Raw genomic sequence first — 26,773 nt, forward strand, 5'->3', positions numbered from 1 at the left:
TGTCTTTTGGTGTCGCTGCAGGGATGAGCATTGGGCAGCAATGCGTCATTGTATCTCATTCTCCAGTAACGCTGCCTTAGATGATACCGCAGCTGGTTAAGGCTCATTCATTACCTCGCCAGCTCTCGGCAATCCACTGAACTGAGATTACCCCTCAGCCAATCCTCCGCGATGGCATAACATTGCTTTAGTGGGGACCGCCCCACGTTTGAAAAGGCCTGCTCTTCGGGCCGCGCGGAGGAAAATGGGAAAGGGGGCCGCTAGGCCCGTACCTTTTCATCTTTGGTTAGTTAGATCTCTTCTGCAATGACAAATTCTTTCCCAGAGATGTCCGCGCCACCGCTGATCGAGGTGCGCGGTCTGGCCCTCGTATCAAATGACTCCAGAACTCGATTGAGTCTGTCCCACTAGCTGCCAAGATTCACAGATTCTCCCCAACTGCCCCACCACGAATTCTGAGGGTCCCTCACTACTGAACGGCCAACCGAGGGATACGAGTGCTACTGAACGGCTGGCTCTGATAGTGGAAGAGAATATCCCTCGGTAAGGCTAGAGAAAAACTCGTCAATTGGCCTCAAAGGGAGTTGGTAGGGACGGGCTACAAACACCGCCCAGGCGAAGCTGTTCCACAGTCGGATAATGCGCAGTAAGAATGGGTTTGCATGGCGTACCAGTGTATTACCTGGAAAGGCTGCCAGGCTCTGTAGTCGACAATCAGCAAATTAGGCCGCGGTCATCTGTGTGATACGTGTGCGCTGACTGCATAAGCGATATATGCGAGTAGAGAGGCTGTCTGCTGACCTGCCAGTCGTCGTTGGTTATTTGGTGTGTTGGTTATTGGTATGTGTTAATATCGTCTAAAACAGAGGCTAGTCCACCAGCGCCGCAGCACCTTTAGCATGTTGGGCCGAGTTGAGCGTTTTTCAAATAAACATCCATCAAATAGGTGCTGCTTCGTCCTTAGTGAATGTTATCACCCCTTACTATTCCTACTATCTTTAGCTGATTCATGTTGCTGTCACAGCTAGTTATTCATGTAAGCCTATTACTATATGGAGAGGAACTAAACACATTTGCAAAAGTAACTGAAAAATAACAAATGTGAAACCAAAGGTCAAGGTACTTGTAAAACCTCTTTCTAGCAGGTCCTGTTTCTGGTCGTAAACTTAAGCAGGGATTGGCGCACGGAGTTTCAAAGCTATTTACTATGGTTAAGTAAATGCCTATTGCCATGCCGGATTCTCTCCCCTTAACCATATCAGCTCTGACATGACAGGCCCCACAAAGTAAGTAAGCACCCTATTTGCTTGCTGTGATCCGGCTTTGATGGTATCCGGATCTACTTCTTGGCCCCTGGCATGAGCCAGATCATTCCTATAATCACGAAGAACATGAGACTCTCTCTGCAAGTCCCGAAACGCTCCACTTGCAGCAAGGAAAGGAGAATAGTCAATGTCAAGCCGAGGAATGTTTTCAGCTATCACCAGTATATGCGAATAAAGGGAGCCGTTTCGAACAAATCGAGGGTATCCGCTTTAGGATCTTCTTTATGTTTTCTCCTGTGGACAAATAAACGTTCGATCTTTCATAAAGCCATCTCAAAAGAATAAGAGGAAAAAAATTAATAGAATGGAAGAAAGATACATTATATCAATTTCTATGTTGCGCAGGGCCCCCACGTCGTTTCTCAGGAAGTCGACTCGCCCACTTGCTACTTCGAGTTTCTGTAATAGGCCCCGTGGTCCAAAACTTTCGGGATATAAATGTTACTGGGTGGATCCGAGGAGAGAAGCAGCATAGCTCCTTGAAGGCAGGATGACCTACCTTCTGCTTTCAGCTTGGGCGTGGCTGGAATATGAGCAAAGATAGCAGAGGAAGACATCCTAAAGTTCTTAGCGGGGGTTTGTTCGATATCTGTAGTAGCAAAGAAGAGAAGGTTGTGCGACAGACTAGGAGGGATCATTCACGGTATTAATTCCCTGCGGAGTTCAGTTCCCTGCGCAGAGCCTCGGCGCTTACTTAGCTATGTACATGTAAATACTTCCCGAGGCCAGATGTGATATGGCTGCATATGCAGACTTATCACCGATCAAAGCATTTCATGGTCCATTTCTGGTAAGCTTATCGAATGAAGTATCTCTTCCGCCGTACAAATCGCTTCTATCGTGTCGAAATGAAGTTTTTCTCGAGATTTTGTACCAGTGGAGATCGGCACGTAATGTTTTATTCCGGGTCAAAATCGATGTGGACCGCGGGTGGGGATGTGTCACCGTATGTCGAGTGATAATTTGCCACCAGCAACCGATTCAACGCTCTCCGTTCCAGATTTTTTTATCAAGTGCATTCTTTGTAGCCCGCCCATGGCAGTAAAAGCAGCCAAGATGATCTTGAGGACTCGACTCCTCGGGCAGTTTCGGGCAGTGCCATCCACGGTACTTCAATACACACAGCGAAGAAGAGTGAATAATGGTATATAGAAGCAGAGGACGGCCAGGAAAGTACAGAGACACAGAACGGTTAGTGAGGCTAACAGTGTGGATGTAACTTACCGGAGCGGACGGGAGAAGTCATTCGTACCAGGAACGGCTTGTTTTCTGTAAATGACAGCGGGGGCATCCGTCATTATTGTCGCACTTCCGCTACATAGCTACCAATGAGTTGGTTTATCCAACTAGACCAAATACGAATTCGTACCCAGTCTAGTGGGTTGTGTTTTATTACCAACTCAATAGGGCGGCTGGGACAGTGTATGAGTAAATCTATCTATCTATCAATCAATCAATATGGTCGACCGGCCCTAAGAGCTATATTGCACCTGGGACCCTAGGAAAAGTCCCTAGAGACAACCACCCCCTAACTGCACGAGACACTCGGTGTCTGCTGGCCGAATTCCGTTCACGTGTGGAAAGCTTATGGAACCCCTGCAGTGTGTATACCCGTATACGTGGCCAAATTGTATTGGTCTCCCGTCTCGGGATCTGAAAAGTACAGCACATGTGCCTGTTGTTCTATCACACACATTAATACATGGGGAGCGCAACTGATAGGCCAATAGGGAGATTTTTATGTACAGTGGGATGTCACTATTTGACCAGCGCTAATATTTAGCATGTATCGCTAGTATGAATTAGGATAAAGCTTTATTAAAATTACACACCATTACATAAAATCCACTAGTAAAGGATATACAGTAGAAGAAAGATAATTACACGTAAGGTACACAAGTCGACCAAACCCAAATAGGTTAGTCCAATAGAGGATTGTCAATACTAATGTCATCAGACTTGGAGTAGTCAAGCTGTGGCAGTAGCTCCGGGGTTCGCTTATACGGCAGTTAAAATGACATGGGAGCGGTTGCTGGCGATCATACAGCTTACGCGGTTTTAACGGGCATGAAGATCGCTAGTTCTGTAGAAAAGTATGGTCAGTCGGGCAAATACTTTTAACGGCATTTTATCCACTACATTATCAACCCATTTTGATACCATAATGGATATGCCTTCTGTCAGTCTCAGTGTGTCTTTTTCGACTGAGCAGCCTCCCGAAGGCTGGAAACTCGTCACATGCACCACCTGTGGCAAACGCTACCCATCGAACCAAATCCACCAGCGCTAGGTATCAGTGGGGAAACCTCTCAGATATATTCCAGGGCTGACTGTTTGAAGAGGAGGAAAATGGAAATTGATAGGTTGCTGAATGGAGTGCATAAGATAATAAAAGCAACAGGAACTTGCCGAGGCATCTGGTCGAGAATATAGATGTTCGGTTGGAGAGGTGTAAACAAGGTGTTCAAGTTAAAACCCAAAGGAAATCATCACGAATACTTCGTCTTGGCCACAGCATCTCTAAGTGAATTATCCCCACAGCGTTGATGCCCTATCATTACCTGGCCCTCATTTTCTCCTATGTTCTGCTCATGTTGAAGGACTGTCCGCTTCAAATCTTGGCTTTAATCTCGAGTCCACAGAATGTAGATACATAGTGGATACCTAATTTCGCGCCACACTTTACCATACTGAGCCCCTCCTGGGGCGCAGTTCTCCCTTTGACCAATACCAGCGTCAGGAATGTAACGGACACGATGGGCAGGTGAAGGGGCAACTCCCAAGGAGCGGCGGGGTTTTTTTGGGGGATGTGGGGAGCCCTGTTCAACAGGTCTTCCTCGAAAGCAACCCGAACCTTTCGTCATTTTATTCCAAAATTCCTCCAGGCATAGCCTAGCCAGCTGGCAGAGTTTCTACGACGCCAACCCAAAGGCCATTACCAGTGCGCGCACCTGCGACCTCTAGTTCTAGGTGCCACGAGATGTGCGGCATTCACGTTGTTCTTTCCTCGAGCTCCCCGCACACGTCCAGCCATGACCTGGCCGCCCGGCTGCGGAATCGGGGGCCCGATCATTTGGGCAGAGTCGTAGCGCATGTCGGACCCGGCGCGCAGACTCTGACCTGCACCTCGACCGTGCTTGCGCTCCGCGGGGACCACATCACGGCACAGCCCTTTTACGACTCCCGGACCGGGTCCGTTCTCTGCTGGAATGGAGAGGCCTGGAGGATCGCCGGGTGCGAGGTAGAGGGAAACGACGGCGAGGCTATCTTCGGCCTGCTCGCGGAAGCAAGTGCTGCGGGCGCCGCGTTGGATGCCAGAGGCGGCATTCTTGATGCTCTTCGTTCCATCGAAGGGCCCTTTGCCTTCGCATATTTCGACAAGCCCTCGCAGACGCTCTTCTTCGGGCGCGACCGGCTGGGACGTCGGTCTCTTGTGTTCTACCAGGATGAGGCGAGCGGCACCTTCATACTCTCCAGCGTTCCGGAGTCCTGCAACCCTGCTTGGAAGGAAGTAGAGCTGGATGGCATCTACCACCTGACTCTTAGTGCTACTTCAGGGACTCCTCTTGCTGTCTCGCGGAACGACTGGCAATATGACGGCCAAGGCGATCTGGTGAGTAGCGCAGCGTCGTCCTTCTACTCGAGGTGTGCTGTCCTTCAAACTTACTTATCTAGATATCGGGAATCGGCGTGTTCAATGTATCTGGACCGCCTAAGGCCGCCTGTCTGACCGCTTCCGCGCCGTCTGTCCGGTCGCTGAGGCGGCAGCTGGGCGAGTCACTTCGCCTCCGTGTCAGGAACATCCCCAAACCGCCCGTGGAAGATGACAAGCGAGTGGACACGAGGGTTGCCGTGCTGTTCTCTGGCGGCCTGGATTGCTCGGTCCTCGCGAGGCTGACGCACGAGCTGCTGGATGATAGCTACGGCATCGATCTCCTCAATGTTGCCTTCGAGAACCCCCGCGTAGTGGCCCAGCTCAAGAAAGAGGCACGAGGCAGTCCGGTCAACCCGTACGAAACCTGCCCAGACCGGATAACAGGGCGGAAGTCGCTTGAGGAGCTGCAGAAATCGTGCCCAGGGAGACGATTCCGCTTCGTAGCCGTAGGAGAGCTCTCCCCGCGATATCAAGAAGTCACTAACGGTTTCGACACAGGTAAATGTGCCATACTCGGAGACATTGACGCATCGCAAGGAAGTGGTGTCTCTAATCTACCCCCACGACACAGAGATGGACCTCTGGATAGCGTATGCTCTGTATTTTGCAGCGCGCGGCCAGGGGTCATGCGCTGAAGCCGGAACGCCTGAGGCCCAGTACACCACACCGGCCCGAGTTCTTCTCTCCGGGCTAGGGGCTGACGAGCTCTTTGGTGGATACGCGCGGCATGCCACGGCCTTTTCAAGGCAGGGCCATGCCGGCTTGGTTGACGAGCTTAAGCTCGACATCGGGCGCGTGGGGAAACGAAACTTAGGTAGAGACGACCGCGCCATAGCTCACTGGGGGAAAGAAGTACGATTCCCCTACCTGGATGAGCGCCTAGTGCGGTGGGCTATCGAGACGCCGGCCTGGGAAAAATGCGACTTCGCCAACGGGGAGGACATTTCCGGCGTCGACGCGGTCAAAAGGGTCCTCCGACTCCTAGCTCTCGAGCTGGGGATGGAGGGCGTCGCGAGGGAGAAGAAGAGAGCGGTTGGTTTCGCACTCCATTCTATTCGAAGTCCCCTCGTCCCATTACTAAAATTGCTATAGATACAGTTCGGCGCGAGGACTGCAAAGATGGAAACTAGCAAGGTCAATAGCTTTACCAGGATATTGTGAAAATCCCCCTTGAGCTCGTCAGCACAGGCATGCCACAAGCAAGCCAAGCCGCTTCCATGTCCCGGCCGTGATGACACTACAGATACTTCTGAGCTGGAGAGGGCCAGACTTTGGCGTGACGCAGCTGCGTGTTCTGGCGGGTTCCCGCTACAACCCTCCTGCAAGCTTGGCTGTGAGCCGTTCCACGACGTTGATGGACAAAAAGGCAAGACTGGGCCTTGCGGCACGTGGATGATGAGGCGTGTAAGGCGTGTTGCACACCCACCCGACCTGGATGGATACCCACCCTCCGGTACATGCGTGTAGTGTGAAGCTGGAGGGCAGGGGCAGGGGTGGCTGCCGTATCAAGTAGCGCGATTACTTAGTACAGCAGATATCACATGTGATGGAGGCCAATTTTGGTCCCCTGGGCGCCCTGCAAGCCAACCGAATGAGTAGGGCCAAGACCCTGCGAGTGTTCGAGGATGGAGAGAGGGAGACCTGTTTTCCCACACTACAGTATCAAGCTACGGACGATGGAGCTCCTATGCTGGCACAGCTTGGCTGCCCCGAAGCTCGCCCAACAAGGCATCACCTTGAATCCCAGCCCAGGGCCAATCGATCGCATCTCGACTCCCTACACCCGACTCTTGGCGCCGAGGCTCTGGCCTTCTCTCTGCCCGCCCAGCCCGCCTTCTTAGCCGTGCAAATGGCATGGGACTACAGCCAAGAGAGGCATTAATCGAAGCAGCGAGAGCAGCACAAGAGAGTGGAGAGATTTTTTGATAATGAGCCAATGCGTTGATGAATCGTGTAAATAGTCAAAAGTAACGGTAATGCGTGGATGAAGGTAAAGCATGGCGCACCACAACGGGAAGGGGTGTGGGGGAAGTCGGAGCCAGGTGAGTCATGGAAAAGCACCGGGCGGTTTTCCATCAAAACTTCGCTGGAAGCTGCCCTGATTGCTTTCGCCAGCTATCTCTCCAAGAATTATTACCGCTTTCAATATTCCTGATACTCCTGAGACTTGGCAATCATGGAGACTCTCGACGCGATCCTCGCGAGATACGTTGCCGAAGGCGACGAAACCCGGGACAAGCTTCTCGGGGCAGCATTCGTCGTCGTTGATAGCAATAGTAAGCTCCAGACACCAGTCTAGTCCCATCCCTACCCCTTAACTGACAACTCACCCTCCTAGAAATCCTCTACGAAGGCTCAACTGGCCGCACCTCCATTCCAGCAAACAGCACCCCCTTCAACGCTTCCTCCCTCACCTGGGTCGCCTCGTCCAGCAAAATCATCACCGTCCCCGCCATCCTCACCCTCGTCGAACGCGGCCTCTTCTCTCTCGACTCCGACGTCCGACCCCTTGTCCCCGAGCTGGCCGGCCTAAATATCCTACGCGGTTTCAACCCCGCAAATGGCGCACCCATTCTCGAAGACAACGATACCGAAATCACACTGCGCTACCTACTCACGCACACAGCCGGGCTAGCCTACGACGTCGCCGACCCGGACTTAAAGAAGTGGTCGAAATCGATAGGCAGGACGGACACAAATCTACACCACACACTGGCGGGCTGGACGACACCATTAAAGTTTACCCCGGGCCAGGGCTGGCGGTATGGCACGTCGATCGACTGGGCGGCGCAGGTGGTCGAGCGCGTGACGGGCCAGACGATCGGCGTATACCTCGAGGAAAACATACTACGGCCGCTCGGCATGGCAGACACCACGTTCCACTCCACCTCCAAGCCTAATCTCGAGAAGGCAGGCTGTACGCTGCGCGACCGCAGGACGGGGTCGCTGCAGATGCGCCCGTTGCCGGTGCCTTTGGAACCGCCGGTCGAAAGTGCGGGCGCGGGATTGTGGACGACGGGGCGGGACCACGCGCGGATGTTACGAGCGTTGCTTTCCATTTCTGAGGGGCAAGAAGAAGGCGGGATCTTGAAAAAGGAGACGGTCGACGAGATGTTCCGTCCGCAGCTGAACGACATGCAGCGGACGTCGCTGCAGGATACGGTAAACCGTCGGCACAATGGAATGATTCCGGAGTTTCCGCCTGGAACGATGGTACAACATGGGATCGGAGGTATTATCAATGTAGAGGACGTACCGGGGAAGAGGAGAGCGGGGAGTATGCAGTGGATGGGCATGGCGAATTGTCACTGGGTGAGTTGCTATGCGCGCTGTCATTGGGACAAGAGACTGACTGGCTGACAACGGGGCGGACAGTGGATCGATCGAGCGACGGGCATTGCGGCGACGCTGATTGTAAATGTTTACCCGTTTCCGGATGCTGTTGTTATTAAGCTGTACGACGAACTTGAAAGAGCTGTATATGGGGAGTTGTTGGCGGAGCTGCGGAAGTAGATGAGCGGAAGGCGTGGCGTTCTTTGAATGAACATGATATTATGACTAAGTACGACTTAACGTAAGTTAATTCCCGGTCACCCTGGCCATCACAAAATACCATACTAAATGCGATTTTTAAGTCTCAATATATCAATAACGAGAAGATATTTCTTTTTGATTTTCGGTATGGTATGATTCTTCAGCTTTCTAAACATCATAGCATAAGCAAAACTATTAATTACTGCTGATACCAAAATTACGCTGCCAACGAGCAATAGATACATCTATCAACATTGTTATGCCCTAAAACACTTCTCGACCTAATAGAAATATTTTGCATGATATATTAGATGCTAACATATTGTTAAGCTATAAAGTGAGCCGTAAGTGTTGAACAATGAAGTTGAGAAATTCTGTATTTAGTAAGGTGTTTTGCGATGGCCAGGTTGACTGGGAATTCCGTTATATGACTTAGTCATGAGAGGGAATGAACAAAGAGACTTACCTCAGTTTCCTCAGACCATATCACATGATCCAATAATTCTGCCGGATTTTTGGCACGCTAAACCTAATCGGATTGCTTGCTGCCATATGGTCTGAGCGCTGAACGCGTCTGCTACATACTATGTCGCGGCAATTTTTGTCAACATCCCTATTTCACCTCGGGTACGCCTTCATATGCTAGGTATTGGCGTATCTCATGGTTGTTATTTGTTTTCTCTCATAGAATCCACGAAAAATCGACCGCTATGTCTCGAAAACGCGCGTGTCAATCACCTCCACCCGGGATGCGCACGCGAACTGTGCCGCAAGATCTGCCCAGCAACTACAAATATATTCCTGGATTGTCTGACCGACAGCGGGTAGATATGGTGCTACAGCAGCTGCATGAGCAGCATCGCTGGAGCCTCAAATCCTTTCATTACCACCTGGTAACGGCGCAGCCTGAAGAGAAACATTCCTGGTCAACTGAGTGCCGAGTACGGAAGCTATTTGAAGCCATATATGAGCAAGAGGAGGTGATGGCTGAATTGCACAAGATCCCTGAGAATGCTGAGTCATTAAGGCACTCAAATCTGGTCAAGCTCATCCGAAAAGAGCTTGCCCAGTTTGACAAACCCAAAGTTGGGCTTGGTCAATTCGCCACAGACGAGACCGTCGATCAACTGCATATGCCCGAGATGAGGCCATGCGTTCGTTGAACTACCGTTGTTTGTCCTTGGTTGATGGCACCTAGGACCGGTGAAGTTTTAAAAGCTGGTCAAGATGCAGAGCAAAGAATACCTCACAATTCGAATGAAATGCGCCTCAAAGTGGGAGCCGTATTTGTTGTTCTGTAGATTATCATTTCCTGAATTTGCCGCTCGACCAAGCCATGTACATAATCCATCTCAGACTTAAAAGTGAAAAAGTGGCGTTGAAGCAACCAGTCTACGCTATAGTACATAAATAGGGAGTTTTAGAACGGCGTGATTGCGTCTTGCCCAGCTGAGCCTGCGAGGCCCTCCATGGCCTGCTGAGTGGGCCCCGGGGCCAGGGGCCCTTTGAAGCTCCCAAGGTTGCAGATACTGTGGTGACTCGCTATTGTACTGATATGAACTAATAGTAGCATGGTTCTCTTTCACCTTGAACGTAACTAGAGTCAGTATTTTTGTTTCGCCTTGCGCGGTAATTCTCTACAGATAGCAGGGGCTTTATCTCAGTGGTCCACCGTTTGCCCTCCAATTGGTGCCCAGAAAGACGCCATCCCATTACTGCCTCCAGAAATCAGAGGGAAACTAAATCCACTAGGCCTGATGGGTCTGATATCAATTTCCTTGGGATTGATGTCTTTCATTGCTGAAGGCTAGGAAAAGTGAGCTTTCCCTTGTTATGCGCACTCTCTGTCTCTGTCCGTATAAACAGCGAATAGATAGATATTCATAGCCCTATCTAGATACAAACATGCACATCTTCATCATCATTATCAAGAATCGGTCATGTTCCTGTTGACGGTTGCATCGGTGCTGGGAACTCATCTCTTGACCCTGGGAGTTCTCTTGCTCCCAGAGGGCCCTGAATCGTTTCTGGGAGCAAAGAAACTGCTTCTAGAAGTGTCAGGGATATACATGGAGATGATCTGCGCGGGACCCACATGGTGTATATGAGTTTCCCCTGAACGCGAGGAAGCTACCTTTCTTTTGCTTCCTCGCGCTACGTCTTGTATCTAGAGTCGACTATAGTTAGCTTTTTTTAATATTGATTACTCATCTGGAAGACTGTCCTCATCTACGGATACGTGAGACCTTCACACTCCTAGAAATGCTTTGAGGATCCTAGAGTCAAGTTAAGAAGCACAAGAGTTTGTCAGTCTCTCGCCAGTCCCCGAGTTGTGTTTTTTCTGCCAACAATCCCGTCTTCATGCGACACGGCCCCGCTGAGATGAATCCGTATCTGTATTTCTTTGGCCACCGCGGTTAGGTATGACGAGAAAAAAAATTATTATCTACCGGCACTATTTCGAGCTAAGGCAATTTTGAAATAGGTGAGGCTGTCAATAGCTGGCCTTCATGTCAGGTTATGTGAACTCATTTCCTTGAAATCCTTCTCATACATTGCTCCTGTCACGTGATTACACGGAACGGAACACATCCGGCGTTCACGCCCCCTTCCCAGGGCGTTTCCTTGTCAATTTCTCCGAACAATCACGATAACCTACTATGACACGCTGCTTCAAAAAGGTTGCCAGACTAGACTACCTTCCAATACTACTAGTCTCATCTCGTCCTTCACTTCCAGTTTACCAATCCCTTTTCCGTCCTCGAAAGCTCGACTCAGGACCTTTCACCCGGTTGGGCACCACAATGGCCGAGAACTATCGCATCGAGTACAACTGGATCAAGGGTGTGGAGACACTCGAAGGTTACCAGCCTGGGGGTACCATCCCATCATGATTGGTGACGTGCTACATGACCGTTATCATGTTGTAGACAAACTTGGTTTTGGGAGCTATTCGACTGTTTGGCTTGCCCGAGATACTCATCTGAGCCGATATGTTGCTGTGAAGGTCAACATAGCCGACTCGAATCCGCGCGAGATGGTGTTCATTCAAGAGTAAGAAAAAGAGAGAAGAAGCATGGTGTCTAGATACATGCACGCGATGATCCAGCCGTCAAACCCCTCCAACCTCTCGTTCCCAATGTTTACTGCTCAATCGCGTGAAGATAGATGGCAACTTCCCGGCTGAAAATATGATCCTTGAGGAGTTGGTCGGCAGATTCAACAATCCATGTCTGACAGTTCTTCTGGGTGATTTTCCTGCTGGGTGTGGCCTGAAATTGTTAGTCGTCATATAAGACAGATTTCTCGCAATTTATAGAACTCACCGCGCTACTGGTTGTATTCAGAGACTTCCCCGGAACTTTCACTTTATAAGCACTGGTCTCGAAGGGACAGACAGGCACATTTTCGATTTTTCGTTCGCCGTTGTTGAGCATAGCCTTCTCATCAAAGTACTTCCCATCGACCCATTGCAGCGGGACTCTCATGGTTGGACGATTGGGGGTTTTTTGCAAGTCATGGCTGCGCTTGATTTCGAATACAAACCCATTCCTCACATCACCGGTCGCGTGTATCATAACGCCAATGTCCGGACTGGTGTGTGAGCGTACCCAGTACCCCCAGTGATCTTTGAAGGGCGAGCCGTTATAGATCAACAGCTCGACCATAAAGGCACCGATGGGTCCTGTCGGGGCCACCAGCGGCGGCTTAGAGGCCAGAGAAGTGGGGGCCATGACGGCCGGCGGAGGTGGAGGAGGTGGTGGGGCGACAATAGTTATAGGTGGGGAAGGCATGGTGATAAGGCAGCTCTTTCGATAGATGTTATGGTACGAGAATGTTCCTCAATTCTGTGTGCGGATTGACGAGAAATTTAGAATGCAGAGTTTAAAGCCTCTCGATCCGATGGAAAGGGCCGTTTAAGTATTATTACTTACGTGTCTGTAAGTTACTTGCTAAGGATAGATGTGGTGCATAGTTAATCCCACGTTTCATCTCTTCATTCCTCCATTTGGCGGTCGCAGACGCGCGCGACGAAATGAATATCCTATTGATTGGATGGCGATGAAAGCAATTTCCGATTACAATGCTAGGGGTCATAGTGTAGTACTACGTTGTGACTTGCTGTAGCGCCGCCCAGGAACTGCCCTCGATTTTCATTGGTACTCAGGCCCTATACTGTACTAGTCCCAGGAGCTGGCGCTTACTGAAACTGATGAATAAGGAAAAGGGAAAAAGAATGTTTCGCACCATTTTAGATGACGAGCTATTTTTGGAAATCATTCCTGCATTTGATGAACCAAATCTAATTCTGGCTCCGTCAAATAGTTTTCCTTCCTAGCGTTACAAGCAGCGGTTCGTTTTATGTTAATCGCCGTACCTCTGGTTCGTGGTCACTTGACTTCATTAGTCATCGAGCGATCCCATTCCTCAAATCGCTGCCCGTCACGACTATTCTTTTCCCAGCCTGACTGTCACGTTCCTCAATATCTCATCTCGACCCCTGATACTTCGAAATCAAGCAATGGGTTAGAACCCCATTCACCCGTCGTAACATGAATATCTTTCCCGAGTCTAGCTTTTTCAAAGAGAGACGAGCCTCTGCACTCCCTGCGCCAGTTGAAATAAGAGCCATCAACAAAAATTCTGGCAATCTTTACGCCACAAATTTCAACCGTCCCCCTCCTGTCAAGATACCGTCTCTTGGACTGGTGGTTAAGTACGGAGCCGACGTGACCGTGATTGAGGCTCAAACTCAAATGAGAATACGCGAGCAACTACAAGGACAGGTACCTACTCCTGAGATTTTTGGATGGACCGAGGATGAAGGACAGGTCTTTATCTACATGTCCTTGATTGAGGGTGAGACTTTGCAAGAGAGATGGAGAGGCATGGATGAGGCTGAGAGACGGGCCGTCTGCGAACAACTTCAATATATTGTGAAAACATGGAGGGCCTTAACGCAGGACAAGCAGGACTGTTATATCGGTACGTGCATTCCCTCGGATTTAATACATAAACAACCTTAATCTGAAATATACTCTACAGGCAGTTTCGGTAAGCAACCACTGAGTGAGGCATTCCTCGATGCCCACCCAGAACTTGCAGGTCCATTTCAAGGTGTGAACGCCATCCAACTCTTTCAAGATGCTTGTGGGATTGAGATCGACAGCGAAGTGCCTATCGTCTTCACTCACAGCGATTTTGCCCCACCCAACATCCTTCTATCGCCTGGGTCGAATCCACAAGTAGCAGCGATCATTGACTGGGGTCAGGCTGGGTGGTATCCTGCGTACTGGGAATATTGTAAAGCACGACGAGTGAGAGTGGATCCAGAGTACTTTGATGATGCTCTTCAAGAAGAATGGCACATGAAATATCTGCCGATGATCCTGGATCCTATGGATGATGAGAAATACTACCACCCTTGGCTTTGGTTTGTGTTATCTAAGGGTATCTAAATAGAAGTGGGCTTTGTGAGTCAAAGCGACCGTGATTGCTGCTCTTAAATCATGTGCGTCAAGCGTTTTCAATGGGTTCTCCGGGTTTGCACCGAACCTGCCAGCTGCCCAAGCGCGCAGCCCCCACCCTTCCCTTCTCCAGCTTCGCAATAACTCACCAGCGTTATAATAGATAATTTTCTATGCCAACCTTTCGAAGTATGCAAGTTGCTTATGAAATATTAGACAGTCAATTTTACTGCGTGTGCAGTGTTTATTATCCTATGAGAGATCATTCTTTAAAAGTCTCAGGATAGACATTTTTTGGCAGAGCGCCAGAGGCACCGTGCACGTCCAATTCGCTACTGGATGACCAAACATTGTGCCTTCTTGGCTTGTTACAATGTAGCCTAGTGGTCAATCCCAAGCAACCGCGATCCCTGGCAGTGATAAGATCCAGATGTGGCTGTCCATGGTGACTATTCATGCGCGTGCCACTGCAGCTTTTGGTCGCTCGATATTCTATAAGCTCTTTCTCACATCGTAGAAATATTGGTATCTCTGACGACGAATCTCAACTGTAGTCCCCTGTTCTGCATACCGCATGCTGCGCCCGCAGATCTCTATTCCTTTGATTCTTGGGCGATTTCATCGATAGTCAAATTGGGTTGAGGGCCATTGGCAGTATCGGTGCAAAGATGAAGCTTCGCAAAGCCTGGTGGATAGCTACGGCGTGTATTATTGAATGGAAAAGGGCACGTAGTGCCTGTAGGAATGCTCTCCAGATAAACATATAAATGACGGATACTGCCGGAACGGGTCTTTCATTTTCCGAGAATATTTCAAGATGCACTGTCCACTCTGACAATCCAGTCATAGATGCTTTGCTGCGCTGTTGTCAATCCTACAACTCGGAAAGGTTATACTAGCGTGAGTAAGCTATGAAAATTCTCATCGTGAGGCAAAGATCTAATAAATCCCTAGCTTGCCATCAAATACATCCAACTCGCTATGGGCTGGATTAGGATTATCGGGACCCAGAAAATTCGAAATCCTACCCACCATTGGCGAAAGCATCAATAGCTTCCTGAGTGCATTCGTGGCAGCGGCGAAATAATCGCGCGACGTCCAATCTATCATTTGGCCAAGAGCAGTGAACTTCCTTCCTCTTTCGTTTTTCCATCTGCGCGACTCATTTCTCTTGCTGGACCCGTGACAGGAAATTGATAATCTTCACAAAGTCAGTAACTTAGATAGTTTCATCCAAGGCTATCTTAGATCCCTCACCTGCCAACGCTCAACGTAGTTCATTAACTCAGCGTAGCGACCATACAGTATACAATCTTGCGTCTTGTACTGTGCTCTTCGGTGCTTAACGTTCCATTTTTATGAATCAAGACGGAAGGTTTTCACCGCAGCTTCAACCCCATCGATATTTTTTGGGCGCTGGGAATTACCGCGGGTGAAAGCAGAAATTTGCGTGTCAATTTGATTAGTCGATACGCGTCCCTCAACTTGGCGAAGAAAGACCAGTAGTCCTTTAGATCCCAAAGCAACTCTGCGCTTCTCCCGTCTTCTCAATTTCAGGCTAGGATGGAACGTTATAACTCTCTAGGGTATGCATACCATGTCTTGCCCCGGGTTCCGACTCTCCCAAACTTCCTGAGGTCATGTTTCTTGCTATAATTAGTGCCTCCGAAGACATGAGGAAGGTTGAAAGCCTCTGATACTATATAATCAAAGGGATGGGAAATGTGAGGATATATATGTAATGAGGAATATCCTTCTCATTCTCCGTGAAGTCTCCCTGGGAGTTAGTAGTGCGAGTTCTGGGGGCTAAATCAACGCGTTGAATCGTATCATTAACGAGCGTCGTCCAGATAAGCCTGTACAATCAGTATATAGCTTCTATCTGATGACCCTGCAGAGTCGAACTTAGCCGATATCCAAATTCACAGAACTATGAGGCATTGAGTCCTCTCATCAATTCTTTGCTGTCACAACCATCACAGCGCAATCCGCTCTGACTCACTTTTACTTTTTTAACCCCTCGGCTTTCACTTCGAAGGGCGTATAATGGCAAATGGTGCTACGAAAGGGTGAAATCCAGTGTTGTTGAAGCTAGAGGTGTAACACAAATTGCTTTGGGGTTTCTCTTTACAGCTGCAGCTGAGCTGCAGAATTTCGATTGCGAAGCGAGGATATCTAACCGGCCGCACGTGGCCACCATGAGACTTTCGAACTCTCAATGTAACAAGGCGCTCGTCTTAATATCCGATCATCACTACTACGAAACCGGGTACATTCATGGTGACGGCTCTATTAGAGCTAGGAGCACACGCCTTGACCCTGGGGGTTCTCTTGCTCCCGGAAGCCTCTGAAACGTTTTTGGGAGCAAAGAAGCAGCTTCTAGGAGCCACCTACCCCCCAGGAAACTCGATGTAGCATCTGAGGTCTGCTATCCCGACCTCAAGGAATCAAAGCCGCGTTCCTGTTGACGACTTGTTGATTCCTGGGGCGATGATTTGGCCTCTTGGGGGATCCAACGACGCAGAGTTGTGCGCAGGGTTGGTGAAGGTGTTTTGTGAGGGCTTTCGACGATCTCGGAAGGGAAGCTATTGACTCTAGGACCATAAAGTAAGCTCCCAGTGGCTCCACAACTCCCGGATTGGTCAATGTATTCCCAGAGCCAGTTCCGTATTCAGTCAGGAACGTAAGGCGAAGGTCCCAGGGCTAGATCTCATTTTCCTAGAAATAGAGTTAGCCCCAGGATCTCAAGAGTATTTCCTAGGGGATAAACAGCTCCTAGAAATACTTTTGAGGTTCCCAGGGCCAACATATTGGTTCCCAGAGTAAGTTAACAAGCACAAGAGTTTGTCAGTCTCTTGCCTGTGGCTTTTCTGCTAACAATCCCCGCCTTCACGCGACACGGCTCCACTGAGATGAATCCTCTGTTTCTTTGGTCACCGCCGTTAGGTATCATGAAAACAGAACTTTTATCTACCACTACAGTTTCGAGCTCAAACATTTTCGGAATCAGCGAAACAGTCAATAGCTACTGGCTATGGTGTATTGGTGTCCAGCACTTACGAGATGAAACGGTCGCGTTGTACTTCGGAGTTTAACCATTGGTATTTCATTTCTTGCTAATTTGCTTCAAAATTGTATATCACGGCCATAACGGCTATAACCTCTGTTGCCGATCACGATGCCGAGTGTCTGGTCACGTGTACTCGCGTGTGAGTCACTCGCTTTTCGCATTTTCCGTCAAACTCGGCTGTAACCTGTGATCACCTACGCTGAGTGGAATTGAGTCGTGCCGATCGGCGAAGCGGTGCAGCGGTGGAAGGTTGTCGCGGTAGATGAGTTCCTGCTAGTCTGGCTGAGCGACGGGGCCCACCAGTGGGAGATGGATCGCTTGCCGTGTGGACGGAATGTGTCTCGGCATCCGACGGAGGGATTCGTAAGGGGCGAATGATGGCATCTAGGGCTCCTTCGTTTCGGCTGCGGTCATCAGTGTCTTGGTCGTCTCAGAAATAAGGTCGTTCACACTTACCACACACAGCATGACGTGCCAAACCCTGTATCTCGCTTTTCCAACCATTCTTCGGCGCACGACAGATGACAGAGCGATGTGCACTGACCGCAGTGCAAGATCACGCTCTCGTCCTCATGGTCTTCATCCTCGGTCTGGCAGAACACACAGTAGATGCTGTCGACGTGGACGCTGTCGACCTCTTCACTCGAGGTGAGACTCTGGAGCGTCAATTCTTGGAACCAGCCCGGATATTAGTTGCCGATGAGAGGATGGCTGGTCGGGTCGGCGAAACGCGCCATGGAACATTGTTCGTCCGCAGCGTTGCAGAAGTCACAAATGGATTGAATGGCTGCACTGGCTCGGGGTTGGTTGACAGGGGCACCGGTGGTGGTGATGACCGGGTGTTGTCTGATGCAGGGCGTCGCCTGGAGACTGACGATGTCTGACGCTGGCCCTGATGTACAATGACTGACGGAGAAGCCATTCTGGAGCCATGTGGTACTCGCGCCTGGTTGCAGACGGCGGCTTCATACCACTGCTGGCCAACTTGGTCGGCCTGCCGTTGTCGGTGCCATCTCGCGCAGAGGAAGTCTCTGGCGACGTCACAGAGCTTGGACTGCAACGATGACAAGTCAAATGGCTCTCTGGCGAGAGTGGTCAACTTTTGATGGCCGATCTTGGTGTCTTCAACTTTGATCGAGTTTTTGCACGGCTCGCCTTTTTTCGTCGTCCCGCAACAGGACCCAGGACCGCCATTGGGGCTGACCTCTATCTCACAAACAAGAAACGGATTCCAAGGCAGCATGGTAGTTATTGAGATGGTCGTCAAAGGCAGAAAATGCTTCGGATTGTGGTGGTGTTGGGCAATCACTGCGGCGTTCCTTCGCCAGCTTTATATGCCATCGCGTGGCTCCTTACCTACATGGCTGCGTGGCTGGCATGGAACACTTCCTTGAAACAGTCGGTACGTCGAAGAATGCATTCACACGCAGTATGCGCCGTATACAGCCGGTCAGTGGCCTGCATGAAGGGATATCATTCCAGACCACTGCTGCAATCAGCTGCACTTTTGACTATCCATCGCGGTGACCATACATTGGCGAACAGATTGGCTACTGCGGTAGGCAGCGAAGTCGACAAATGCTGCGTTAGATTCTGGGTTGCCTATGAGTTTCGAAGTGCGTGATAGGTTGTGATTTGTTCTTATGGTGCTAGATGCAAGATGTGGATACGTAGAGATAGATTCGGTTCACTGGCCATCGACACACCACAGGAACAGTTTTGGCTTTCCCAGGAGCTAGATCCCACAGATTCTCCAACTCCGCCTGAACATTGTTGTCAAGGCTTTGATGCTGCCGTCTGATTGCTACGCACCTCTCAGCGGAGTGACAGACTACACTCCTAGCTGACCATGGAATTTGGCTGAGGTGAGTATATAAAGGCCTCCCATATCCTACTTTCACAACTCTCAACTCACCCCCATCTACATTTCGTTAGCTCAATCCGCTGTCCCATCATGGTCTGTTCAATTCGTTCTTACGGAGTTTACCGATGAGCTAATACATTACAGCCAAACATCAGGGACCTGCCCAACGAGCTTTTGCTGTGGATTGTGTCGTATTTGGACGGTAGTGCATTATTTGCCCTCGCAAAATCATGCAAAGACTTTGATTTTAAACTGCAGCCCAGCATCTGGAAATACAACATCAAATTTCAGAACAGCAATCTTTTGCACTTGGCCGTCAAATACGACAACATTGGTCTTGCGGAGGCTTTGCTCCAGCGCAACGCCAACGTCAATGCATTTTACCGAGGCAAAACTCCTTTAATGAGGGCGCTCAAATACTCTTCCGCTGCTGTGCGTGACCTCTTGCTCAATCGTCGAGATCTAGACATCAACATTCAAAATCAAGCACGGGAGAGCGCCCTGTGGTATGCCATCCACTACGGAACTTTTTCCACCGTCAAGCGCGTTCTAGAACAACCCAACGTCCAGGTGGACATCAAGCACAAACACGGCCGAACGGCGCTCCACCTAGCAGTCTTCGCAGGCCGAATAGGGCTCGTGCATCTGCTACTTTCTATTGGCAGCGACCCTGATCTACAGGACGATTCGGGCCACTCGCCATGGGACTGGGCATGTCGCTTCAATAGACCCGTGATGGAAATGATTTTTTCAAACGATCCGATGGCCAAGGTGTTTCTTGGTACCAAATCATCACAAGAGGCTGAGCTACCTCTTCACCAAGCAGTGGCCTATGGGTCAGTAGATGTTGTCAAACGGCTTCTCGGAGAAAAAGGTCTGAACTTGGACGCTCACGACCCGAATGGTGATACGCCGCTCCATCACGCCGTCCATAGCAGACGCCTCGAAGTGGTCAATATGCTCCTGAGTTACTCTCGTGCCAATGTGGACTACAAAGACAAAGAAGGCAATACGCCTCTTTAGCTGTCAACGTACTTGTCATACGACGAGATAACCGAAAGGCTACTGGCCGAGAACGGCATCGATGTCAACTTCGTCGGAGGCTACGGGAGGCGCGAGGGGCCTTCTACATCGCTTCATCACGCGGCAGCCAGATTGGACACTGCAGTTTTACGGCAGCTGCTTGCGGTGCCAGGAATAGATCTCAATCACTGTGTTGCAGGCCACTCTCCAATGTCTGCTGCCGCATCGCACGGAAGTGTGGACACGGTTGCTTGTCTACTGAGTATAGTGGGCGTAGACATTAATGGAATGGATTTAATAGATCCGCCTATTTGTCGAGCGGTTGCACATGGCCATCTCGATGTGGTACGACTTTTAGTGCAACAAGACGCACGTCTGAACATCAATGAAAGCACGATCGCAACTCACGACACTGCTCTCTGCATGGCTGCCCGTGGCGGTGACTTAGAGATGGTCCAGGCGCTGCTACGCTATGATCGAATTGATGTAAGCGTCAGAAATCGATATTCTGAGGGTCCATTGATGTTGGCAGTCAAGGGTGGACATTTTTTCCCGATTGTTGATGCGCTTGTGGTCAATCCCGGACTGAATTACTTCAGCCTGAAGAGATCGCTGGATCTAGCAAGGAACGATTGCATTCAGAGGGCCATTCGAAGCAGAATGGAAGACGTCACTCCACAAAGATTGTTGAAGCGGTCTCCAAGGGGAAGGTTGGGTGGTCTGTTAGGGCTGGCGACTTCTACCCAAGTAGCTCTTTCAATGCAATGCGAGACGGCCGATTCATTCGACGCTTCCTCCGCTAGCTATACTGCCCACATTGTCACTGGATCCGTATTTTTGTCTATAATATATTGAATTAATAGAACCTAGAACAGGCCGGACTATCCGCTGACACACTCCGCAAAGGCTATCATATGCCTTCTTAATGTGAAAACTAAAAAGACATAAGCTGGCATGCGCTAATCCTCTTCATTGTGAAAAGGTTATTTTCCACGTTGTGAAAGACATATGACAAATATGAACATGCAATGCTTCACTCGTCTCTTGCGTTGTCCAAGAACTCGTGTAGATTGAGTCTGGAAGGGTGATCCCAGTCATCGAGTACGCGAGTCAGTCGACCCCGAGATGATTCTAGTGCCTGCTCGAAAAAGCGCAGCCGAGACAGCTGCTTTGTCGTGACGCAGCTGAAGTCCGTCCCTCTCTTTAGTCAGGTGTCTGCTAGCCTCCTCCAAGATACGATTGCGCTGGTCTAGCTTCTGGCCATCGATGTGATTGGACACGCACGAATCCCATAGGCGTCGATAGAGCGCGACAAGTCGAGCCGCAGGAAAGGCGAATTTGGGATCGTCGCGTTCGAGGTCTTCTAGCACTTTTAAAATAGGTCGAAAAGGCTCGATCGCCCACGTATGTCTTATTTCTGCTTCCTGTTGCGAGGGGAGAGCTGTAATGGTCAGCAAGAGCATTCGAAGCTGAGTCGTTCCACTTACCATTGGTGCATTATCGGAAGTTTCCTGCGAATTTTCTTTTCCACAAACGATTGGCAACGCACTAGACTGTTGTTCTCCTTCTGCTTCCTGGTCTGGCGTGCTGTTAGGAGCAACCATCTTGATCGTAGGGAATAGTCGAGTGTCTGGGCAATAGCGTGTCCAACAATTCTTGGAGGATTTTATCGACTAGAAGACGTAGGTGGTTACTCATTCTCACTTTCACCATGAAAATCAATTGACACAGTCTGACTTTGCCTGGAACCCAAAAATTTTTCGGGGCTCTGTTTGAGACCGTTCAATGATGGTGGGTGTGAATCTCGTGGTGTTGATGGTTGGTGAACGTGCCTCATATTAGTGGCTTCCGGTGATGAACGGACCGGGAGATATATATTCAATCACAACGCATTTTCCACATTCGTTTGAGAGCTCAGAAATTCCAAAAGTAAATAGAGTAAAACCTAGAGGATTGAAAAAGAAAATCGAAAAAACATATCCATCTCAACCATGATCACAAGTTCAAAAGTTGACTCTCGTCACCAAGGACGGCCAAGCTTCAACGGGTTGACGGATCGAGTACGTACCCGCGCCCGGGCACGACCGTGGCCTGACGCTTTCTGCAGCCTAGACGAACAGAACCACACACAGCTCAGACAATCAACACTCAAGCGAGGCCAGGAAATTTCCATGCTCCTTAGATAAGAATGTGAGCGCTCTTTGTAAGATCAAAGAATGAACAGCTTCCGTTGCCTCAATATTAAGACCGTAGATTCAACAGTGACCCAACGTTTCTTAACCGACTCACTTTGACTCACTCTCTTCTTGACTCTAGCATGTTTTCTCGGTGAGCATCTAAAGCCACACCAAGAAATTTGCTGCAAATAGTTGCGGTATATGTTACAACAGACCTCACTTAGGATAGGCATTGTGTCTTTCAACGTTTGCCACCTAGCAGAGCACGTACGCGACAGGAGCTGAGAAGCCTATAAATACGTCCTCTCCCCACGAGGTTTGTTCTACAATTCCATCACTTGGCCATGCAAAGTCGAGCAGGCCTTGCGTGTGAGGAAATTGATAAGTTCTTCCCTTCAACCCTACTGGAATTTCCACTGTACTGACATCTATGGATACATCGTGGGCCGACAAGCTAGAAAGTGCCTGTGAGAATGAGATTCCCATCAGGTCCACTATGCCACCCATGCCAGCCGATCAAGAAGCAGATTGGGGTTAGCTGGTCAAAGCAGCTATGCGAACATCTGTCCACCATAGCAGCCGACCATTGTCCCGCCCCTGAATATATCGATGCAAAAGAGGTTTTCGCACAGGTATTTCGATTTCAACGCGACCCTTCCGAAACTGGACTGACTTCAAAGACGATGCGAAAGAACTATCCATGCGTTCCGTCCATTGCGCGCAAAGCCACGGACCCTTTCCGGTGTCTTCTTTCAGAACAGGTAAGTCACTCATTGTCTCGCCGACCAAAAAGCTAATGATGGACAGGAACCCGTTGACAGCGCACCAAAGTGAGCCCGAACCAGCACTCCGTCAGTGCTCCACGCAGAGTCATGGCTTACACACCATTTCTTGCCCTGTCGCTTCAAACCATGCAACATGTCCTACGTGAAATACTGCAGACAAAGGCCGCGGGCTAACAGCAGGATGCATAAGCCCTAGACGTTCGTTGTGCACGATGAGGTGAGTGCAATGTCACGCCTCCTGCTGCGCCGGGTCCGATAATCTGTGCCAAGTCTGTGTCCCAAACACAAAAACCACTGACATCTTCATGCCGTTGTAGGAGCAGCCCATCACCAACCTCGAAAACTGTTGTGGCGAGTAACCTATGCCCGCCGAGTCAGATAAGACCAAGGGGCCGACGCGCTCCATCGCGTCTTACGCCCTCCACCTCAGCGCCTTCATGCACCCAGGCCTCAAATTGGCGGAACTTCTGGAGCGCTTCATGCTTCCATCTCATGGCATATATATGCCCACGAGCCACGATAATAATCGTCAGTAAAAGTGGTCACGTACCTGGAGCCCTCTTTGGCAATCGGCATTTCCATAATGTCCGAATGGATCCTTTCAAACATTCTCGATGAGTGCAGACGTGGCCGCCTTGCAGGGAGTTCCTCTTCTGATGCTGCTTACCCGACATGCACGCCGGGCACTGCAGCGTTCCAGCAGCTGCGCCTGGGTCAGCAGGCGGTACGGGGTGGCGGTCTGCCGGAGGACCTCCCTCAAGTCTCCCCGGTTCAGATGTCCCATCCGAGCGTGCCACAACGCTTCGGAGGCCTGGTCCACTCCTTTGCACGCATCTTCTTCGAGTATCACAGCTGCACTACCGAGTTCAGAGGTTGACGTAGCGCATTCTGCGTCACTTAACTCCCGAGGCTCGTTGACGTCCATGACCACCGCCTGCGGTTCCAGGGAGTCTGCATGGTCATGGGTCGTCGGCGCCCTCGCCAGTTGGACTCGCTCTCGAGACCTTTTGCTCACATGGCACCGCAGGATCAGGAGATCCTCCTCCGCGTGGTAAGCGGTCCCCACCGTCCGTCCTCGGCGTTGCGCAAAGACGTTCTGTGGGTGCGCCACCACCGAGTAGCGGCCTCGCAACAGCTTCGGCACGCTGATCAGGTTCATCCCGACGCGTGGCGCGAAGTACACATTCTTTAACACCAGGGGTTGGTTGCACTTCCCCCGCGGCGTGAGCTTCACCGTACCAATCCCTTCGGCTCCACTGGATCGCCCGCCGTGTCCAGCATCTCGCGGTAGGGCCGCAGACTACTGAAGCAGCCCCGGTCCCAGCAGATGTGGCTGGTGGCGGCCCAGTCCAGGATCCACCGGAGTTGCGGTGCGTGGGTATAAAGGGTCGTCACCCTCGCCCTCACGATATTGATCCTCGGTCTCATGAAGTCGGTGGGCCCTGCCAATCTCCCATCTGGCTTGATGGTATATTTTGTAAATTGTTTCTTGGCGAGCCGGAAACACTCCGTTCAGCCTTCATGGCATGGTCCCTGGACGGCTGTACTTCTCGCTGTTTCTTCCAGCACTGCGCGGCCACATGGCGGCGCTTCTTGCAATAGTTGCATTTCTTGGCAGTCTGCTGCACCGTATGGACGGACGGGCCAGACGCTGCCTGCAAGGGTGTTAGAGACTCTTTCCTCCGAACCATCTGTTCGGCATTAGACAGACGGTTTCCGATCGCGGTCGGACTCACCGGATCCTTGTCATTCTGAATGGCATCCACAACTAGAATATATTCCGGTCCGACCTGCGTCAGTGAGATCGCAATGTGCGTTCGATCGCCAATCGATCCGGGCGCGATGGCATTCTATCGATGTACCAGCAACCGTACATGATCAACGAATTCGCGCGCACTGCCGCAGCGCTCGCCAGTGGTTTCGCGAAGCTGGGCGAACAGCTCGCAGGACGTGGCGAGTTCCATCCGCCGGTAACGTTCTTCGAGTTCATTCAAGAGAAAAGGGCATTGAAAATTGGAGATATTTTGATGGGGCCGGGGTGTTGTTAGAACTTACGAGGTGTCACTGTACACTTCCAACCTTTGGTACCCTTTTGTTTTTCCCACGCAGTCTCCGGGTATCCTCGAATGGCAATTGCATCTGGCTGAGTCGCTTTCGGAATAAAATTGATGATGCCAAGCTTTGGCAAGCCTTTCCACGCGGTGAGAAAGAGGGGTTGTGGATCGGTCCGCGGCGAACGCTGGGTTGGCGGTCGCATACTAGACGTACTCGCTGACAACTTGTAGATAGAAGCACGCAGCTATTCGTTGAATATGCCGAGCTTAGCTCTAAGTGGCGGCCTGACCTGATGCATAGATGAGAGCTAGATGGTGGTCTTAGGAGTATCTGTCCAAATTACTTAAGTTTCATTGCCAGATTAAGAGGAACATTATCTGTCATTTTGTCATTGTCCCGGCCTATTCCGAAACGCAGCGGTAGTATAAGCCTGAATATTGTCCACAGTTGTCAAAGAACGGCCAAAGTGGAACGAAAAACTTAAAGGCATCAGCAGAAATGCTTCGAGTGTAGCGAGCGACCTGTGGGAAGGAAAAGGCAAAGGAGAAAAAAGAGACGGAACGAAAACGGCGCCGAGAAACTCCATTTATCTCTGAAGGAGTAGCGGCCAATAGCACGGAGGGCAGTGCGTGTATACTTGGGCGGCAGCCAGAGTTGAGAGTGCTGAGAGTTTACAGTGTAGAAAGGACGCGACAGGCCAAGGATGCGCCGGCCGCTCGGGCCGCAGCGCTGCCATTCATCAAAAGCTTAATTTTCCAAACGAGCTGTTTCCCTCTTTCTACCGTGTACGTGTTTCCCCCTAGCACCAAGTACTCGGGCCAGGGGCCGGATTGGCATCTAGAAATTGCGTTCCGGACTTCGTCGTATCACACAAGGAACAGGACAATTTCTATGAATCTGGCTTCCAAACTGCAGAGTTACTCCTCAAGTCACCAATGAGAATAGTTAGAGTTCCAGCTCAACGGTACAGTGTAAGAATTACAAATAAATACAGCTACAATGGTAATAATTTTATCGGATGCCATATTCCCTGTCGTGTGGCGGTCTTGGGTATTGACAGCGCCACCTAGCAATTTTCAACCCCGCCAAGCATACCATTATCCAATTCGAGTCAGCCACCGCTCCCAAAATCGTCCGATCTGGCCGCAATTAAATTATAAAATCGTAGGGAGAGGAAAGTATTTTTCACCATTAACGCGCGGGTTCCTCCATCGGATCGCCTTTACGACCGGAAATGGTTTAACTCAGTCTTAAAGTTTGAAATTTCCAATTGACTTCCGTCACATGCCGGGAGAGAACGTGCCTGAACAACTGCTCTCAGTTATCATTCCCTTTCGATTGGAGTGTAAATTGGGACCTGGATACTCCGTGCATCTGGTCCAATAAAGAGCCCCGGCTTTCTTAGTGGGGTTGCAAGAATATTTCCCCTTTCTCATACTGACCACTCCCAGTTTCTGAACAGTCAAAAAGCGGAAATTCAGGGGAGAACCTAAATTCGTTTCTCCCCCACTTCAAACTTTCGTATTCCGAGATAGTTGTTCTTGTTGGAGCTGGGTACTGATACGCCTGCACTATATTGGTTTGACTATGTTCTATATATAGGCTTACATTGTGTCACTTAATCAAACCCACCATCTGACAGTGTCAACCAAAATTTACCTCCCCAGACATGCACCTAAATGATAGAGAAAGTTTAAATCAGGCTAATTAGACCAACATGTGGTGCCAGCAAAATTGCAAGGATTCCGGAGTTTCAATATGAAGATCAGATCTTCTTTCGAAATGCTCATTTATTCAATGAGCACGATGGAATTTTT

The 26,773-nt window shown here is 50.1% G+C and overlaps 9 protein-coding genes across 9 annotated transcripts; 8 read left to right on the forward strand and 1 right to left on the reverse strand.

Moving 5' to 3' along the window:
• Positions 1 to 4,305: 4,305 nt before the first annotated feature.
• N7446_010037 (asparagine synthetase domain-containing protein) lies at positions 4,306 to 6,072 on the forward strand (the record flags this gene model as incomplete). The annotated part of the gene is made up of 3 exons (XM_058518782.1): positions 4,306 to 4,938; positions 5,001 to 5,426; positions 5,479 to 6,072. 3 exons carry the CDS (start codon positions 4,306 to 4,308, stop codon positions 6,070 to 6,072), a joined length of 1,653 nt encoding a protein of 550 aa, XP_058369570.1.
• Positions 6,073 to 6,526: 454 nt separating this feature from the next.
• Positions 6,527 to 6,862, forward strand: N7446_010038 (uncharacterized protein; the record flags this gene model as incomplete). Its single annotated transcript, XM_058518783.1, has 1 exon — positions 6,527 to 6,862. The coding sequence occupies one exon, from the start codon at positions 6,527 to 6,529 to the stop codon at positions 6,860 to 6,862; it is 336 nt and encodes a 111-aa protein (XP_058369571.1).
• Positions 6,863 to 7,156: 294 nt separating this feature from the next.
• Positions 7,157 to 8,493, forward strand: N7446_010039 (serine hydrolase domain-containing protein; the record flags this gene model as incomplete). The annotated part of the gene is made up of 3 exons (XM_058518784.1): positions 7,157 to 7,256; positions 7,319 to 8,292; positions 8,356 to 8,493. 3 exons carry the CDS (start codon positions 7,157 to 7,159, stop codon positions 8,491 to 8,493), a joined length of 1,212 nt encoding a protein of 403 aa, XP_058369572.1.
• A 770-nt stretch (positions 8,494 to 9,263) lies between these two features.
• N7446_010040 (uncharacterized protein) lies at positions 9,264 to 9,677 on the forward strand (the record flags this gene model as incomplete). Its single annotated transcript, XM_058518785.1, has 1 exon — positions 9,264 to 9,677. One exon carries the CDS (start codon positions 9,264 to 9,266, stop codon positions 9,675 to 9,677), a length of 414 nt encoding a protein of 137 aa, XP_058369573.1.
• Positions 9,678 to 11,318: 1,641 nt separating this feature from the next.
• N7446_010041 (uncharacterized protein) lies at positions 11,319 to 11,572 on the forward strand (the record flags this gene model as incomplete). Its single annotated transcript, XM_058518786.1, has 2 exons — positions 11,319 to 11,391; positions 11,445 to 11,572. 2 exons carry the CDS (start codon positions 11,319 to 11,321, stop codon positions 11,570 to 11,572), a joined length of 201 nt encoding a protein of 66 aa, XP_058369574.1.
• Positions 11,573 to 11,657: 85 nt separating this feature from the next.
• N7446_010042 (uncharacterized protein) lies at positions 11,658 to 12,308 on the reverse strand (the record flags this gene model as incomplete). The annotated part of the gene is made up of 2 exons (XM_058518787.1): positions 11,658 to 11,786; positions 11,841 to 12,308. 2 exons carry the CDS (start codon positions 12,306 to 12,308, stop codon positions 11,658 to 11,660), a joined length of 597 nt encoding a protein of 198 aa, XP_058369575.1.
• Positions 12,309 to 13,067: 759 nt separating this feature from the next.
• On the forward strand, positions 13,068 to 13,973 carry N7446_010043 (uncharacterized protein; the record flags this gene model as incomplete). Its single annotated transcript, XM_058518788.1, has 2 exons — positions 13,068 to 13,500; positions 13,561 to 13,973. The coding sequence occupies 2 exons, from the start codon at positions 13,068 to 13,070 to the stop codon at positions 13,971 to 13,973; spliced, it is 846 nt and encodes a 281-aa protein (XP_058369576.1).
• A 9,511-nt stretch (positions 13,974 to 23,484) lies between these two features.
• Positions 23,485 to 23,778, forward strand: N7446_010044 (uncharacterized protein; the record flags this gene model as incomplete). The annotated part of the gene is made up of 1 exon (XM_058518789.1): positions 23,485 to 23,778. One exon carries the CDS (start codon positions 23,485 to 23,487, stop codon positions 23,776 to 23,778), a length of 294 nt encoding a protein of 97 aa, XP_058369577.1.
• An 84-nt stretch (positions 23,779 to 23,862) lies between these two features.
• N7446_010045 (uncharacterized protein) lies at positions 23,863 to 24,093 on the forward strand (the record flags this gene model as incomplete). Its single annotated transcript, XM_058518790.1, has 1 exon — positions 23,863 to 24,093. The coding sequence occupies one exon, from the start codon at positions 23,863 to 23,865 to the stop codon at positions 24,091 to 24,093; it is 231 nt and encodes a 76-aa protein (XP_058369578.1).
• Positions 24,094 to 26,773: the final 2,680 nt, after the last annotated feature.

The sequence above is a fragment of the Penicillium canescens genome, assembly GCF_028828765.1.
Source record: "Penicillium canescens strain IBT 15451 chromosome Unknown utg000006l_segment0_segment0, whole genome shotgun sequence".
Taxonomy (NCBI): Eukaryota; Fungi; Ascomycota; class Eurotiomycetes; order Eurotiales; family Aspergillaceae; genus Penicillium; species Penicillium canescens.